The 19,097-nt window shown below is 41.0% G+C and overlaps 1 protein-coding gene across 1 annotated transcript in view; it reads right to left on the reverse strand.

The window, feature by feature from the left end:
• Positions 1–19,097, reverse strand: part of LOC110492177 (metabotropic glutamate receptor 4) — a 307,909-nt gene that overhangs the window by 11,232 nt on the left and 277,580 nt on the right. Inside the window, exons 7-9 of the mRNA XM_036947131.2 lie at positions 17,608–17,808; positions 9,093–9,229; positions 2,494–3,429 (exon numbers count right to left, since the gene is read on the reverse strand). Coding sequence (XP_036803026.2) covers positions 2,494–3,429; positions 9,093–9,229; positions 17,608–17,808 — 1,274 coding nt within the window. The remainder of the gene's footprint in view (positions 1–2,493; positions 3,430–9,092; positions 9,230–17,607; positions 17,809–19,097) is intronic.

The following is a 19,097-nucleotide window of genomic DNA, read 5'->3' on the forward strand; positions in this document are numbered from 1 at the left end:
TACAAGATTGCAGGTCTCACTCTGATGAATCACATGTCTTATGCTCAGCCAAACTGTCCCCCCGGGGTGTATATGTTAACATGATTGTATGCTTTTCTTTGAAAATAACAGCAATTACCATGCAGCTCTCACCATCGTAAAGATGGCCACGGTTTGCTTTGTATTGCCAAATGACCTTCCTAAACAGCTTACCTCAGTAATTGGACTATTACTGTAGGGACATTCAATGGCTGCTTTGTTTCCTACAGCGATAGTCCTAAATACAGACAGTACATTTATGATACCCAACAAAGACCGAATAAAAAATATGAGCTAGTGCACACCAAGAGAAAATGATTGTATGTACAGTCGTGGACAAAAGTTTTGAGAATGACAAATATTAATTTTCACAAAGTCTGCCGCCTCAGTTTGTAAGATCACAATTTGCATATACTCCAGAATGTTATAAAGAGTGATCAGATGAATTGCAATTAACTCCAAAGTCCCTATTTGCCATGCAAATGAACTGCATCCCCAAAAAACATTTCCACTGCATTTCAGCCCTGCCACAAAAAGAGTGATTCTCTCATTAACACAGGTGTGAGTGTTGACGAGGACAAGGCTGGAGATCACTCTGTCATGCTGATTGAGTTCAAATAACAGACTGGAAGCTTCAAAATGAGGGTGGTGCTTAGAATCATTGTTCTTCCTCTATCAACCATGATCACCTGCAAGGAAACACGTGCCATCATCATTGTTTTGCACAAAAAGGGCTTCACAGGCATGGATATTGCTGCCAATAAGATTGCACCTAAATCAACCATTTATTGGATCATCAAGAACTTCAAGGAGAGCATTCAATTGTTGTGAAGAAGGCTTCAGGGCACCCAGGAAAGTCCAGAAAGCGCCAGGATCATCTCCTAAAGTTGATTCAGCTGTGGGATAGGGGCACCACCAGTGCAGAGCTTGCTCAGGAATGGCAGCAGGCAGGTGTGAGTGCATCTGCACGCACAGTGAGGCAAAGACTTTTGGAGGATGGCCTGGTGTCAAGAAGGGCAGCAAAGAAGCCACTTCTCTCCAGGAAAAACATCAGGGACAGACTGATATTCTGCAAAAGGTACAGGGATTGGACTGCTGAGGACTGGGGTAAAGTCATTTTCTCTGATGAATCCCCTTTCCGATTGTTTGGGGCATCCGGAAAAAAGCTTGTCCGGAGAAGACAAGGTGAATGCTACCATGAGTCCTGTGTCATGCCAACAGTAAAGCATCCTGAGACCATTCATGTGTGGGGTTGCTTCTCAGCCAAGGGAGTGGGCTCACTCACAATTCTGCCTAAGAACACAGGCATGAATAAAGAATGGTACCAACACATCCTCCGAGAGCAACTTCTCCCAACCATCCAGGAACAGTTTGGTGACGAACAATGCCTTTTCCAGCATGATGGAGCACCTTACCATAAGGCAAAAGTGATAACTAAGTGGCTCAGGGAACAAAACATCGACATTTTGAGTCCATGGCCAGGAAACTCCCCCAGACCTTAATCCAATTGAGAACTTGTGGTCAATCCTCAAGAGGCGGTTGGACAAACAAAACCCCACAAATTCTGACAAACTCCAAGCATTGATTATGCAAGAATGGGCTGCCATCTGTCAGGATGTGGCCCAGAAGTTAATTGACAGCAGATGGCAGAGGTCTTGAAAAAGAAGGGTCAACACTGCAAATATTGACTCTTTGCATCAACTTCATGTAATTGTCAATAAAAGCCTTTGACACTTATGAAATGCTTGTAATTATACTTCAGTATTCCATAGTAACATCTGACAAAAATATCTTAAGACACTGAAGCAGCAAACTTTGTAAAAATTAATATTTGTGTAATTCTCAAAACTTTTGGCCACGACTGTAGAGGTGCTGACTAACTGCGAATAAACTATAAGCTATAAAAAAAATACATTCAGGGTCAGACCCTGAAGATGGCACAGGGATCCCGAAACGTTGGTGATTTACCCCAAAAAAGACTGGGAGTTTATATATAGATTGGGCGACTCTTTATTTTTAGAACCCAATGGAGAGCGAAATTAAATTGTACACATTATGCATAATATCAATACCTATGAATGTGTATTATTTTTCGAGACACGGGGGTTGTAGACCAGTTTTGCTCTTTTCTAGGAGGATCACATGCTTTTTTTCGCCCTTTCTGTGATTAGCTTCAATGGCATTTGCTCTTGGACAGATTTCACAAATCCTCGGCATACACGAGTGAATTTAATTTGCTTGTCGTGGTGCTCGCTACTTACAAACTAGTTTTACAAGCTAGTTCAATCGGCCAACATTGGAAAATTCCTCAAAACAGGATCGTTCGTATAAGTAATGGCTGTCAAGGATAACTAACTATCATAATATAAGTCAAGTTCATCAACAAAACATTTCAAATTGGATGATTATGAATTAATAGGTAATGCATTTAAAAGCATCATTACCAAGAGTAAAATTGTTAAAGTAAACATTCACCTTTTCTGTTGAGTGTGAAGTCCCAAAGAAGATGGGTATGAAAGCTAGCCAGACGATACAGGTGGTGTACATGGTGAAGCCGATGGGCTTGGCCTCATTGAAGGTCTCTGGCACCCCCCGGGTCTTGATGGCATACACTGTACAGGTGACCATGAGCAGCATGCTGAAGCCAAGCAGGCAGATCAGTGAAAGGTCTGAGATGTCACATTTGAGCACGCCACGGGACATGTCCGGGTTGGACGTGCGCTGGTCCTCATAGTCGATGATAGCCTGAGATGGGTCCACACCGAACCAGATGCACACCCCCAGGAGCTGCACTGAGATCAGGCTGAAGGTGATAACCAGCTGGGAGGCTGGGGAGATGAACCTGGGGGCGCTCACTGACATCTTGCCCTGCTCAAAGATGCGATAGATACGGTTGGTCTTGGTGAGCAGCGCTGCATAGCTAATACTCATTCCCAGACCTAGGAAGATCCGTCGGAGGGAACAGATTCCAACGTCAGGCGCTGAGATCATGAGGAAAGTGGTGGCGTAGCACAGGAAGATGCCCGTCAACAGCACATAGCTGAGTTCGCGCCCTGACGCCTTCACAATGGGGGTGTCATTGTAGCGGATGAAGGTGGCCACCACAAACATGGTGGCCATGATGCCCAGCACAGCGATGAGGACGGGGATGACGGCCCAGGGGGAGCTCCACTCCAGCTTGATGATCGGGATGGCCTCACAGGCGGTGTGATTCTCGTTGGGCCGCAGGTCAAAGCGGCACATCTTACAGCTGTAGGTGTCGGCCTGGTACTGGTAGCCATCACAGCGCTCACAGTGCCAACAGCAGGGGACACCCTTCACTGTTTTTTTCCTCTCCCCAGGATGACAGGGCTGACTGCAGATAGACTGGGGTACCTGCCATGTCCCACCAGGCCACCGCATCTCCTTAGTCTGGTGGAGAGAAGGGGAAGGAGTGGAGGAGTTATCTCTCTGTCTGTGACTGTTATAGTGTAATTTATGAAAGCATATTTTCCTTGAATATGCCTAATTAAATTTGATTAACATTTGCACTTATCAAAAAATTATATTACGCAAATAAAACAGTCATTAACCCTTTAACTGGTACCCCAAAAATATTTATAAAAAAAATAAAAGAATTGTTTGCATGACTTAAACCAGCCGGTTGAGCTGCCCAATTAGAGTAAACACATTTTGCATTGGAATTTGCATCGACTTTTTAAATCATCTAAAAAATTATACAGGAATTTACATTGCTTCATTTACTTAAAATGGAAGATAGGCCTAGTTAAATGAGAAATTATATCAAATATTAATAAAATATGACACATTTGTTTGTCAAATGCATGTAAATGAATGCATTTACAGTTTATATGCTTAGATTACCAGTAGATTTACATGTCCTGAATAATATTGTGAAACATATTGAAGATAAGAGCCAGAGAGGGAATACTGATATGGATTTGAAAGGATTTTTGTATTTGCACAGATAAAAAATTCCCATAACAATATTTCTCCATTGTCCATTATCACTAGCTTTGACTTAATAGCATTCCTTTAATGGGTAACTCGACCGCCTGGTAGAGCATCTTTTTCAAGATTTACTAAAATTGTAAAACAATTATATCATTCTGAAATGATTTTAGAGGTCAACAACATTTTAAAACGTCATTTCCCATTTGATGCACAATTGGTAAAACATTTTTGGGGGTAATGAGGTTTGGTTTTGCTCACGTTCACTTCCTGGTTTTCAACGGACTTTGAATACGTGTTTAAAAATATATGGGAATCCGATAATGGCATACTAAATGACAGTGGTTGAGATGATAAAATATGCCAAACAAAAATCATATGTTTATTTTCATTTAAAATGGATTTGCCAAAATGATCTCATACAAAAACGGAAAAATGGCTTGTTTTTTTATTGGTCTCGTTTTCCCATATAAACCAAAAAAATAAAAAACAATTGGGTGTGAAATGTCTGTCCTTGGCCAAGTGCCCAGCCAATACTTCCTGTCCCTTCAAAATAAGGGAAAGGGAAAAGGGGATACTTAGTCAGTTGTACAACTGAATGCATTCAACTGAAATGTGTTTTCCGCATTTAACCCAACCCCTCTGAATCAGAGAGGTGGGGCTGCCTTAATTGACATGTACATCATCGGCGCCCAGGGAACAGTGGGTTAACTGCCTTGCACAGGGGCAGAACGACAGAATAGTTCATCCTTCTAACTTACAGTAATTCTATTCATCTGCTATCTATAATGGAACAAACATTTTAACACAACATGTATGTAAAGTGTTGGTCCCATGTTTCATGAGCTGAAATAAAAGATGTCCGAAATTTTCCATGCGCACAAAAAGCTTAGATTTGTTTACATCCCTGTTGGTGAGCATTTCTCCTTTGCCAACATAATACATCCACATGGCAGGGGTGGCATATCGATAAGCTGATTAAACTGTATGACCATTACACAGGTGCACATTGTGCTGGGGACAATAAAAGGTCACTCTAAAGTGTGCAGTTTTGTCACACAGCACAATGCCACAGATGTCTCAAGTTTTGAGGGAGCATGCAATTGGCATGCTGATTGCAGGAATGTCGACCAGAGCTGCTGCCAGAGAATTTAATGTTAATTTCTCTACCATAAGCCGCTCCAACGTTGATTTATAGAATTTGGCAGTATGTCCAACTAGACTAAAAACCACATGTAACCACACCAGCCCAGGACCTCCACATCCGGCTTCTTCACCTGCGGAATCGTCCGAGACCAGCCATCCAGACAGCTAATGAAACTGAGGAGTATTTCTGTCTCTAATAAATCCCTTTTGTGGGGAAAAAAACTCCTCCTGATTGGCTGGGCCTGGCTCCCCAGTGGGTGGGCCTGGCTCCCAAGTGGGTGGGCCTATGCCCTCCTAGGCCCACCCATGGCTGCGTCCCTGCCCAGTCATAGAAATCCATAGATCAGGGCCTAATGAATTTATTTCAATTGACTGATTTCCTTATATGAATTGTAACTCAGTAAAATCTTGAAATTGTTGCATGTTGTGTTTATATTTTTGTTCAGTATATTAAGAAATCTATTACTTCATCCATTATTGCAAGATAAATTGATATTTCTCCATTTCTATTTTAGATTTAAGATAAGATAGTCACAAAAATGATAGTGTTTATTGACCCATTAATGACTAGCTGAAGAGCTGTCACTTCAGAATGAGGGGTGCTGTAGCTCTGCTGGTGTTGCTGTTCTGTCTGTCGAGGGCATGAGCTCAGGAAAGGAGGAGAGTGGAGGGGTCAGAGAATGACATCATTCAACAGAGTGACAATGATGAGGTAGAGAACGGGGTGAGCAATTCAGATTAAGAGCCAAAGGCTGGTCAGGCCACCACACACACACACTTGCAGTACAGATGTAGGATCTTAATTTAAATATCCTTTTGCAGGATAACTGTCCTGAATTAACAACTTGAGGTTTAAAAAGGCTTCTGAAGTTTGTAATTTCCCCTTTGAAATTTCTGACTTGATTTTCCCTTACGAAAAATGTATCACACCCTACAAACATGTCCATTAATTATAATACACATAATAATTCACATTTCCTGTTGGATTTCTTGTTGGTTTCCTGCTGTAGCAAACAGTATCAAATTAAGATCTGTAGCTAACTTGATTATTTTTTGTAAAAAGCTGAGGTATGGGCCTGTAGAAATGTTATCACTCTCAAATTCATAGACAGAGGTATGGATGCAAGGACTGACCCTTCATGATATCAAAATTATAGTTTTAACCATGTTGAGTGTTTGTTTACATTTACAGTCTTTACAAACATTGGTGTAAAACAGGCTTTTATTTGGGGTTCTGATGGGGTATGACAGTTGAACTAAGCTCATAAGGCATTTATAAGTTATATTCTTTAAGAATCAATGGGTATATATAATTCATGTCTAAGTATGATTGAGTACATGGCAGGCAGGCAGGGAGGGGAAGGGAGCGGGGGAGAGGAGTCTACTGCAGGTGTGTGTGTTGTGGCCTTGCCAGTCAGTTGTGGGCCGTCTCTGTTTCCTCAGGCCTTTGTCTCTTAATCTGAATCGCTCACCCTGCTCTCTACCTCTTCATTGTCACTCTGTTGAATGATGTAATTCTCTGACCCCTCCACTCTCCTCCTTTCCTGAGCTCATGCCCTCGACAGACAGAACAGCAACACCAGCAGAGCTACAGCACCCCCCATTCTGAAGTGACAGCTCTTCAGAAATTATGTAGTCTACTATGTTCAGATTACCAATGGTTAACTAGGGATCTAGGATATATCAGTAAGCTAACCATTTACATTAACAGCAGTTCATTAATAGGTCAATACAACAATACTTTTTGTTACTATTTTATAATTTTTAATCTAAAATAGAAATGGAGAAATATCACTATATTGGTATTAATGAATTATGAATGATTATGAATATGAATTAATAGCTATTAATATATAACTTAATAAATAGTAAATAGAATATAATTAATATAATTAATTTAGGGTAAACTCCTATTTTGAAAGGACAGGAAGTGTTGGCTGTGCATTAGGTCAATGACCGGCATTCAGGAATACAATTGGCCAAAATGTAGATGACCCACTCGGTTGAGCTGCCTGTTAAAGTTAACACAAATCACATAGTGTGGCCGCAACTATCTTGTTTATGTTGTTGCATATTAAAAAGGAATATTACATATGCATGAGGGCACAATTCAATTAACTTTTAGTGGATTAGAATAAATCCAAACACAAGGGGGCGGGATGAAAGACATCTGTTTTTAAGGACCATTTAAAAAAACACCATCTAACAAGACGACTACACCAATATGGAGTTGGTCCCCCCTTTGCTGCTATAACAGCCTCCACTTTTCTGGGAAGGCTTTCCGCTAGATGTTGGAACATTGCTGCCGGGGATTTGCTTCCATTCAGCCACAAGTGCATTAGTGAGGTTGTGCATTGATGTTGGGTGATTAGGCCTGGCTCACAGTCAGTGTTCCAATTCATCCCAAAGGTAATTGATGGGGTTGAGGTCAGAGCTCTGTGCAGGCCAGTCAAGTTCTTCCACAACGATCTCAACAAACCATTTCTGCAAAGAATCGTCTAGAATGTCATTGTATACTGCAGAGTTAAGGTTTCACTTCACTGGCACTAAGGGGCCTTGCCCAAACCATGAGAAAGAGTTCCAAACCATTATTCCTCCACCACTAAACGTTACAGTTGGCACTATGCATTGGGGCAGGTAGCGTTCTCTCCTGGCATCCACCAAGATTCATCCGTCGGACTGCCAGATGGTGAAGTGTGATTCATCACTCCAGAAAACACGTTTCCACTGCTCCAGAGTCCAATGGTGGCGAGCCTTACACCACTCCAGCCGATGCTTAGCATTGTGCATGGTGATCTTAGGCTTGTGTGCAGCTGCTCAGCCATGGAATCCCATTTCATGAAGCTCCCAACAAACGGTTCTTGTGCTGACGTTGCCTCCAGAAGGAGTTTGGAACTCGGTAGTGAGTGTTGCAAACGAGGACAGATGATTTTTAAGCGATTCAGCACTCGGCGGTCCCATTCTGTGAGCTTGTGTGGCCTACCACTTCGAGGCTGAGCTGTTGTTGCTCCTAGATGTTTCCACTTTACAATAACAGCACTTACAGTTGACCGGGGCAGCTCTAGCAGGGCAGAAATTTGACAAACCGACTTGTTGGAAAGGTGGTATCCTATGACGGTGCCAGGTTGAAAGTCACTGAGCTCTTCAGAAATGCCATTCTACTGCCAATGTTGGCTATGGAGGTTGCATGGCCGTGTGATCGATTTTACACCCCTGTCAGCAACGGGTGTGGCTGAAATAGCCGAATCCACTCATTTGAAGGGGTGTCCACATGCTTTTGCATATAGTGTAACTCAGCAGGAAACTACATATTGTATCTGTCCTCTTCTCAGCCACATAAGCCTTGCTTAAAAGGCACTTTCCACCTAATTAGGTAGAACGAGCAAATGTTGTAATATGGTAAGGCTTACATAATGACCTTGTCGTTTTGCCATTATTTTGTTTATTATCATATGTTTTGGATGCCTGCTGTTTACCTGAAATGGCCTGGTTTAGAATCTGAATCAGCTACGTAAACAGTCTCTGAATGGCAACATGGTTGTTAGCATTTTGTGAATATTACTATCGCTACCCCTGGGCCTGCATTTCACAACAGCTAGGGGGGGGGGGGGGGGTCTATGAAAATGATAAAACTGGATTGGGTGTGCAACAGTAACCCCACAGCCGGCCCCTGATATCTACTGCCCTATTGTGATATAGATAAATCCCAGGTCCTGAATGACTTTGATGGTAAAGCAACCCAACTCAAGGCAAGGTGCATGGACTGCTATGGATACAGTAATGAATAATGCATTCATTTCATGGTTTAATAAGACATGTTTTTAGCCACTGCATATTTTTTCACCTAAAAATATGATGTACTGTATAAACCTTCACAGACTCTATTTCTAACTGCATATGTTATTTACTTGGATTCACATTACTGAATGTATCATGCAATAAACAAGTGGAAGTCATAATGAGAGAAATAGCCATACTTCTAAATGGAGCTGGTCTGCCCAGTGGCCAATGATCTTGTATTCTGTGGTGTTGTGTTTCATCTGGTACTGATAGATCTCATAGCGACCAGGGGCATCTCCGTTCACATTGAAGATCACTGGAGTGCCCGCAATTCCTGAAGAAAAATTAAAAGGGACATTTTTGTTAAAAAAAAAAATCCACATTCTTTGTACACAAAATGAAACTATAACAACCTTGGTATGAACATCCACATGTACAGTATAGTTATTAAACATTTCATCAGAATCACTGGAGGGTAAAGGGTCATTTCATTATCTGAAATTATGTAATAAAGTATTTGTTAATTCATAAAAGCTGTAGTACGAAAATATTTTCTTGGTCTTTTTGTCCATCATACGCTATATGTGAATAGCGTTACATGAGGTCTAAGCGGTTGGGGTATGAGTTCTCTACCATACTGTTATAAATGAGGGGAGTAAAATGGATGCTGACAGCCATGTGGGACTTCTCCCCTGGGTGTCGGACCACAGCTCATGTCTGTGCCCAATCGCATATGATTTCACTCTCTTTTATTCTGCCTGTTGTTTTGTTACACATTGCCCCCAAAGTCCCCTCAGAGCGCTGTCTAATGACAGCATGGGGCCTGATTTACTACCCCCCCCCCCCCCACACCTCTTCCTCTCTGTGTGTTCTTGCCTGGTCCTGGACCTGAGCAGGCTCACAAACCCCTCACTGTGTCAAATGAGGGGTGTGGGGATCCTGTGATTTTCTGTTGGGAGCCAAGTAGAGCACCGCAGCCAGCTGCCCCATAGAGAATGTGGCTGTGGATAGATGCGGATAAAGAGAGAAGGCCTAGAGAGGATCTCTCTTTCTTTCTCTTTCATTCTCTCTCTCCTCCCCACATCACATCCCTTTAAAATATGGTTGCAGCTCACTTTGGTGGCACTTGACATCACACACTTCAAAGCAATACACATAGGTGTGCTTGCAAGTCAGGTCTCAGATCTCAGCTGTGAAGGTTAGTGGATAAGAAAGCTTAGATTTTAAAAGGAGATTCGAAATACAAGATGGTTCATTTTAGTGCTGACTTCCTGTTTAAATGTAATATGGGCCTAGGATTGATAGTGGATGTTTTTTTGTGCTTCAGAACATCATATAAATATCCCTTATGGGGAACATCAGTCAAACGTTTTCTCTGTAGCTAAGCATATTATCTAATCTATAGGGAATGAGTTCTCATAGAAGAGTTGGTCATCCCACTTTCAAAGAGATACACGCACATTGAACACATCCAGTTTATAATCATGTTTCATGATCGCCAAGAATTTGACCTGTACATTTGCTGTGCTCCACCTCACTATCTACTCAAATCAAAAGGTATCCGTCTCTCTATAGCTAAAGAGAATAGCTTCTAAGGGGCAATGTCCACAAGTGAAAAGGTGTCATCCATGAAGAGCAGATCAAAAGGCCAATATTCTCAGTTTGCAAACTTAAGTTGTTATATGTGGTGAGTTATGAGAATGCCTTGCTGCCTCCACTGTACACATTTTTCATGAAAAGAAAACTACTCTAATTGTATTCATATACAAGTCACTTTAATTTCGATGAAGTACTGTGTGAGTCATTGAAAATATATGAATTAGAAAGGTTTATCTAGTGCCAGATAAAATTGCCAACCTTGAGATAGACTGGCACTGGCACACTTTACCTCTTCAAGAGGCTTCCATGGGCAAGACTTCCAAGACTTTTAGGGAGACAACTTTCTACATAATTTTATTGCTCTACTGTAGTTTTGTCAAAGTCTTCTCTTATTGAATGTGTGAAAACTGGCATCAAATGGTTGAATTCTGAGGCAATAGTCTATAGCAGGGGTACTCAGCTCTTACCCTATGAGGTCCAGAGCATGCTGTTTTTTTGTTCGACCTGATAATTAATTGCACACATCTGGTGTCCCAGGTCTAAATCTGTCCCTGTTCAGAGGTGAACAATGAAGAAATGCAGTGGCACTGGCTTCGAGGTACAGAGTTGAGTTTGAGGGGTCTATAGGGTCTACAGTCTTGTAAAATACTGTCCAGTCAGCTGAAACACGTTTTGTTTTCAACACTGTTCGTTCTTAAGAACCAATGATGTTAACCCTACTATTGGCTGACTCTTTGAAAGTAATTAGAAGTATAACAAGTCTGTTAAGTACAACTATGTAATATTAGAATAATTTGAGTTGCCTACATTATGTAAATATGACATACATTGTACTGAATAATAAGGTTAGACGTAAAAATAGTATCCATAAATACATCTCATGGTGATGGTTGAGTGTCTTGTGGATTTGTTTTTATATACTCTACATACTGGTACTGTATGTGATATACATATTCAAGGTTTTTCAAGGGGTTATTCTTCCATGAGTCTGACTCTGAACATAAAAAAAAATGAATTTCAGAACAGCTGCTGAAAACCCGTAAGGTAAGGGCTGTACTGTATGCACAGTGGTTTACCCTACGGTCTTAAGTGACCTGCATTCAAACCACAAATCCATAATCATATCTGGGGTTCAATCACAGAGAAAAAACACACTTAAAGTACATGGAGCACATGTAAAACAAACAAACACACATATATAGATATAATAGTGGCTGAGGGGGGGGGGGGGGGGGGGGGTTTGTGGAGTTGTTACATATATATGATTATACTGTATCTGTAACAACCCCCCCCCCCCCCCCCCCAGCCACTGTTAGTGCTGTAGTCTCCTCAACCAAACTAACAGTGAAGATTCACAACTATCACAATCTTCTACATTTCCCTGTAAATGCTAAAGAAGGCTTGGTGACAATGACACGCTGTAATTTACAACCACTTTAAATGGAGGCCCAGCCTTTTTTGGTTATTAGTCAGCCAATGCTGTGGTTGATTGTCCTTTCAGCCTCTCCCTGTTATTTCTTTGTGACACCGAACTCGCAAAAGGAGGCTGCATTGAATTCCAAGCTGTATTTTACCCTACCCTCGCAGTTTGTCATGGCATGTAATTTTGTTAGTTGCCTGGCAGGGAGGATGGCATTTGGCGTTTATGCTTCCCCACTCTGTAATTCAAATTTCATATGCAGGCAGTTGCAACAATTAACTGGCTTTACAAATCAGCAAGTTCATATGTGCCAGGTCCCTCTTGACTTGAAGGTTTGCTTATGGCTACTCACTGAGGAAAGTATCCATTGTTTGTTGAAGAATGCAGAAGTACACTGTATTTTTCTAGCTGAACTAACAATCTCAGCTATCCTACAATCACAAAAATGTTAACAGTTCTATGCTTTTAATTACAGCAAAGCCGCTGGGTTTCAATGTAATGGATATGGGTATTTGGAGCTTTTTATCTCTAATCTCGCTTTCTTTGAACCAAGGGAATTCACGATGTAAGCTATGCTATCCCCCGAATATGATACAATTTAGCCAGTGCAGCAGAAGCATTGTTTCTGAAAAAATAGATAATATGGTGGTAGGACTAACATCAACAAGAACCAACCTCCTCAACAATATCAGGAATGGCCTCCTTTCCTCTAGTCAGCATGGGTGTTTCCAGATCCCAGACAGAATGGACTGGGATCATGTTAACACTTGTTATCCATAAAATCTTTTCAATTGTAAATTCTAATGTACAGTAAGACTATTAAAGGCAATACATCCTTCCGGTAATGTGTTTTTGTCATTGATTTTTAGTTCATCTTAGGTCTAACCGCAATACTTTTGAGTTGTATTATTGAGAAGTCTTCCAGTAATGCAAGTAAAGGTCATTGTCGTGGTGGTTCCCGGTGAATGAATATTTACATAATCTACACAAGGTATCAACAAAATGAACAGACTCTCAAAATACAGGTTTGAATCTAAATCAAAAACCTAAGCCTAAATCAGGCCTACCTTGCCAAACCAAAAATAGCAAGTTGGGGTATAACAGGCAAGGGACAGCCTCCCCACACAGCTCACATACCAGAGCTAGAAGATAATTCCCCAGTTCACAGGTTGAACGAACAGGTACTGTACCTTTATACCTGCGGCCACTCCCTATGGACCATACCATTAACCATGGAGCTCTTTACCCAAATATGACATATTAAATAATGTAACAGACATCTTCATTATACCCACATTTACATTTGCCATTTAAATAAACATCTAAAACATTCCTGCTTATCCTCAAAGCGGAAACACTTTCCATTCATGAATACACATTTAACAGCAAAAGTTCTGCAGGCCAGCAGGAGGCAAAACATATGACTTATGGAGCCGTGCACCCACCCATTACACACAGACATGAGACAAGAGATGTAGTTCCGAGATACGCAGACTTCAGACACAGGACACGTTACAGTAAGGAAATAACAAACGTATTTCTCGTCAGTGTAGAAAGTGTTCATGTGCACCGGAACATCGCATCCAGCTTGGAGGATTGCAAAATTGTAAATTTCTGCATTTAAATAGGAAACTGAAACGCGTCACAATGCAACTCAAACAAACATTTCCCTGAGACATAATTAACCTTGCCTTGCGCATAGTAAGTACCCATGATACTGGCAAAAGAACAACAGTATATACCTTTAGAATACATTAATTACTAGATATATGGGGAAATATGAACACGCTAAACAATTTCTAAGGGGAATTAAATAACGCACTTTCATGACGAGAGCTACTGAATCAGCTTCGTCACAGGAATTCAAGTCTTTTTCTATAGGGAGTGCTACTGCTAGGTTGGAAAAGGTGGTAGGGGTAGGCTGGATGTCAAAAGAGGGGTAAAGGGAGATTAATTTAGAGTCTATTGACGAAGGCTGCCCTGTTGTCTTATATTTTGCAGATAAACAATTCCCTTCAAAGCTAAATTAGGTAGATAAAGTTAAGTCAGTGAGACTGATTGATTTAAATGAGACTGCGTGATTCAGATTTTGTGACTAATGATGCGCCCTCTCCTTCAGTGTTGAACTAAGCATGTAACTGTGTTGACAGTCATTGATCTACAAGTCATTTAGCAGGCTGAACAACCCCAGCGAAGATCAGTAGCCTACTCACTGTGCCCAGCAACACGAGGTAGGCGGCCTGTTTCTGCTCTCAGTCGCACGTCAGAATTAGACAATCATCCATGTTTCTCAAATTTGCCCCAAAGATCAAATGTGAAAGTGTATAAGGTGAAGTTTAGGCATTAGCTCCACATTTTTAAGGTTAGAGTTAAGTTCAGGCATGAACTTTGAATTCTTAAAGGGATACCTTGGGATTTTGGCAAAGAAGCCCTTTATCTACTTCCCTAGAGTCAGATGAACTTGTGGATACCATTTGTATGTGTGTGTTCAGTATGGAGGAAGTTAGGGGTCGTTTCCCCGAAGTACCCCTGATAAAGAAATGTGCCCGCGCTACAGACGGCTATATCGTTCCGCTAAGACTGTGCAAATCTGTCATCAAGGCAAAGGATGGATATTTTGAAATCTCTCAAATATAAAATATGTTTTGATTTGTTTAACACTTTTTTGGTTACTACATGATTCCATATGTGTTACTTCATAAATGTGATGTCTTCATTATTATTCTACAATGTAGAAAATTGTAAAAAATAAAGAAAAACCCTTGAATGAGTAGGAGTGTATAAACATTTGACTGGTACAGTAGATACAGTGCATTCAGAAAATATTCAGACCCCTTGACTTTGGTACGTTACAGCCTTATTCTGAAATGGATTACATTCATTTATATTCTTCATCAATTTACACACAATACCCCATAATAAGACATTTTTGCAAATATATTAAAAATAAAAAACTGAAATACCTTAGTTACATAAGTATTCAGACCCTTTGCTAAGAGATTCGAAATTGAGCTCAGGTGTATCTTGTTTCCATTGATCATCCTTAAGATGTTTCTACAAATTGATTTGAATCCACCTGTGGTAAATTAAATTGATTGGACATGATTTGGAAACACACCTGTCTATATAAGGTCCCACATGTGACAGTGCATGTCAGAGCAAAAACCAAGCCATGAGGACAAAGGAATTGTCTGTAGAGCTCCGAGACAGGATTGTGTCGAGGCACAGATCTGGGGAAGGTACCAAAAAAATTCTGCAGCATTGAATGTCCCCTAGACAACAGTGGTCTCCATCATTCTTAAATGGAAGAAGCTTGGAACCACCAAGAATCTTCCTAGAGCTGGCCGTCCGGCCAAACTGAGCAATCGGGTGAGAAGGGCCTTGGTCAGGGAGGTGACCAGGAACCCGATGGTCACTCTGACAGAGCTCCAGAGTTCCGCTATGGAGATGGGAGAACATTCCAGAAGGACAACCATCTCTGCAGCACTCCACCAATCAGGCCTTTATGGTAGAGTGGTCAGAAGGAAGCCACTCCTCAGTAAAAGGCACATAACAGTCTGCTTGGAGTTTGCCAAAAGGCACCTAAAGGACTCTCAGACCATGAGAAACAAGATTCTCTGGTCTGATGAATCCAAGACTGTACTCTTTGGCCTAAATGCCAGGCGTCACATCTGGAGGAAACCTGGCACCATCCCTACGGAGAAGCATGGTGGTGGCAGCATCATGCTGTAGGAATCTTTTTCAGCGGCAAGGACTGGGAGACTAGTCAGGATCGAGGGAAAGATTAACCGAGCAAAGTAAAGAGACATCCTTGATGAAAACCTGCTCCAGAACACTCAGGACCTCAGACTAGGGAGAAAGGTTCACCTTCCAACAGGACAACGACCCTAAGTGCACAACCAAGACAACGCAGGAGTGGCTTCAGGACAAGTCTCTGAATGTCCTTGAGTGGCCCAGCCAGAGCCCGGACTTGAACCCGATCGAACATCTCTGAAGATACCTTAAAATAGCTGCGCAACGACGCTCCCCATCAAACCTGACAGAGCTTGTGAGCATCTGCAGAGAAGAATGGGAGAAACTCCCCAAATACAGATGTGCCAAGCGTGTAGCATCATACCCAAGAATACTCCAGGCTGTAATCGCTGCCAAAGGTGCTTCAACAAATTACTGAGTAAATGGTCTGAATACTGATGTAAATGTGATATTTCAGTTGTTGTATAGTATATATTTTTTAATTTGCTAACATTTCTAAAAACCTGTTTTTGCTTTGTCATTATGGGGTATTGTGTGTGAATTGATGAGGAAAAAATGTGATTTAATTTTTTTTTAATAAGGCTGTAACGTAACAAAATGTGGAAAAAGTCAAGGGGTGTGAATACTTTCCGAATGCACTGTATGTATTGAACCATCTTGTAAGGGAATAATGCACATCCCTAGTTGGTATGCCTACTCATTATACACTCTCTTTGTCTCTTTTTGTGCAGAACATTATAAGCAGTGCATCAGAGCCCTATGATAAGCCGGCACTCCCATTATGCAGTTCAGCTTTTCTATTCTGCCCCTACAGCTCTCCCTTCTATTCTTCACCTGGATTGTGCCTTCCTCTAGGATCACACCACACCTCCATCCAAACAGGGCATTCATTACCATATAATTAGCTCTAAGAGAGGGTCTGAGTAGTCTGTGGGTGTCAGGATGCCCGTGTTGCATTAAGCCTGATTGCCTGAACTGTGTCACTCTGACATTCTGCTCACTTATAATTAGCAGCACCTTATTAGAACAGATGAAAGTGACATCAGACAGAGACCATACTCTAAAGTAGCCTAGCAGGCCAATGAGTCACAGTCACACGGTTGGTTATTAGGCAATCTGAGTTTGTCCTTCCTTGAAATTTCAACACGGATGAAGACTGGAGTTGCGGTTGTCACTTTGAGGTTTATAAAATGAGTATGACAGTGTTGGCGCCATTTTCTGTCAGAAAATGCAGCAATAATTAGCATTGCAACTTTTACAATTGACCTTTAATGGATCTACAAACTAATACTAACCAAGCTTTACATAGTTGTGGTTGACTGTAATCAAATGTCCACTTTCTCTTTTTTTACCTTACACCACAAATGTAAGGTCTTTTTCTTTAAACATGTTCCATTAAAGCAGCACACTTGTATGTTTTCCCCACGTTTACTGCAGTATACTACAGTGTAGTGTACCCCCACTTCAAATGCTTCTCCGGCAACAGAGGTTCCATAAAAATGCAGATGAGTTCTCTGAACTGAGTAACAGTAAGCTTGTAATAATCGGTTTGTACACAAGCACTGCAGTCTGCTTTTGCTTTCATGTTTTCTTAACTGATTATTTAGGGAAGGCATTTTTCATGCTGCTCTCTGTTAGACTGGGGTATTTCAGTTGGCTGTAGAACCACGTTGTTTCTTTCATTACGGTTTGTTTTCAAAATAATTACACTCGTAAGACACATCATTCAAGGAAATGTGGTGGGAAGAACAAAGCTGGCGTTTCAAAGTCTGTTTCAATTGATAAAGCGGCTCTACAAATGTATAGTGTAAGGCTTTGTCTTACAGACAAGAGATGTAGGAAATGCTGATGCCTTTGCTAATGTGTTAATTTGTATAGTGTTTGTTTGTGTTTCTGCATCCTTGCATATGTTCACGGGTGTTTGCATTACAAAAACAAACCTGTAAAGTTGACGTTGCGAATGAACTTGAGCAACATGGTTCCATTGATGGTTTCCATTTTAGAGCAGAGGCCCACTTTCCCTGGACAGAGCTCCTTATGCATGTTGTGTAACGCGTGAGCCATGGCGTAAACGGCATCAACCACAAACTGGACCTTCCCCTCCTGCTCATAGGACGAGTCCTTCCCGATCCGCTCGTGGTCTAAAGGGACACCAAAATAAAAGCCACTGTTAAATTCAATCATTATACAGTAGCATAACCCTCATGTAATAACACCTAGTCCAAAGACAATAAACACACTTCTGTATTACAGTGAATATATCCCGTTGTCTGGTGTACAACTGAAATTATAGTTCCCTTGAGACTAAAAATATACATGTCTAACAAAAACATGTATTTTTGGATAGGCTCCTTTGATATAGAATGAAAACATGACCGACCGACAGGTCTTGTTCATCTGCTATGTTCTACTATTCATCAGAGGGTTGTTAGTCAAGGCAAGAGTATGTGTTGGAGGAGTGGAGGACGACTGGAAGACAGAGCAAGACAGGCTTAATCATTCTTTAGTATTAATGCAATTAGTTATGACAGGTGTATATTAATCATAGCCGAGGTTGTTTCAATGCTTTGGAAATGTGTTAATCACCAAGTAAGGTTTCAATTAACATCCTGGTCCTGCAATTAGCTGCTGCCTTGTCAGCGCGTTGGCATGGAGAGAGTGACAGTGGGACACTCCACTGGCCTTTAATCAGCTGGTCTTAGCTATTATTACAGCAGGAAAAAGAGAAGGAAAAATCATAACCACCAGCCAAGGTGGGGGCATTGGGTCTGACTGCTCTATATAAGTGAGTTGTGATTCCATACAGAGGCATGACTATTGTCTAGACTATATTATCAGTACGCTAGACCAGAGGTTTTAGCCATTGAGAGGAGTCTGATTAGAAAGATATTGGGTGGAAAATGGTGAAAAATGCACAACATTTTTCTTGAAACTTCCAACATAGAAATGCTATCAAAAATAATTTACTGAAACTTGTTACAAATGATGGAGTCATCCATGATTCACCAAATTATATTTTGAAAGAGGAAGCAAAATATTTAAGCATTTGTTTTCTTTTCAGTCCATTTCCACTGTATTACTGTAAGGATTTTTTCCTAATAATAATAATACATGTAAAAGTAACACAATTACAGAAAGACCTGTGTGAAGGTCAACTTACAGAAGATGAACCTTTTGAGGCAAATAAATATTTTCAGTCTGGAAAAAAACAGGGCTTGATGGTATACCAGTAGAGGTATATCAGACCTTTTTTGATGTACTCAAAGATCCATTATTAGTATGTTTTAATTACTCCTAAAAAATGATACTTTTAGGTACTCAACAAGAAGGTCTGATTTCATTACTTCTAAAACAGGACCCAGGTGGTAAGTATAAAGATCCAATCCATTAAAAAAACTGGAGGCCTCTTACACTTCAATGTTGTCATGCG

The sequence above is a fragment of the Oncorhynchus mykiss genome, chromosome 16 (genome assembly GCF_057628025.1).
Source record: "Oncorhynchus mykiss isolate SJ-2025 chromosome 16, ASM5762802v1, whole genome shotgun sequence".
NCBI classification, from domain to species: domain Eukaryota; kingdom Metazoa; phylum Chordata; class Actinopteri; order Salmoniformes; family Salmonidae; genus Oncorhynchus; species Oncorhynchus mykiss.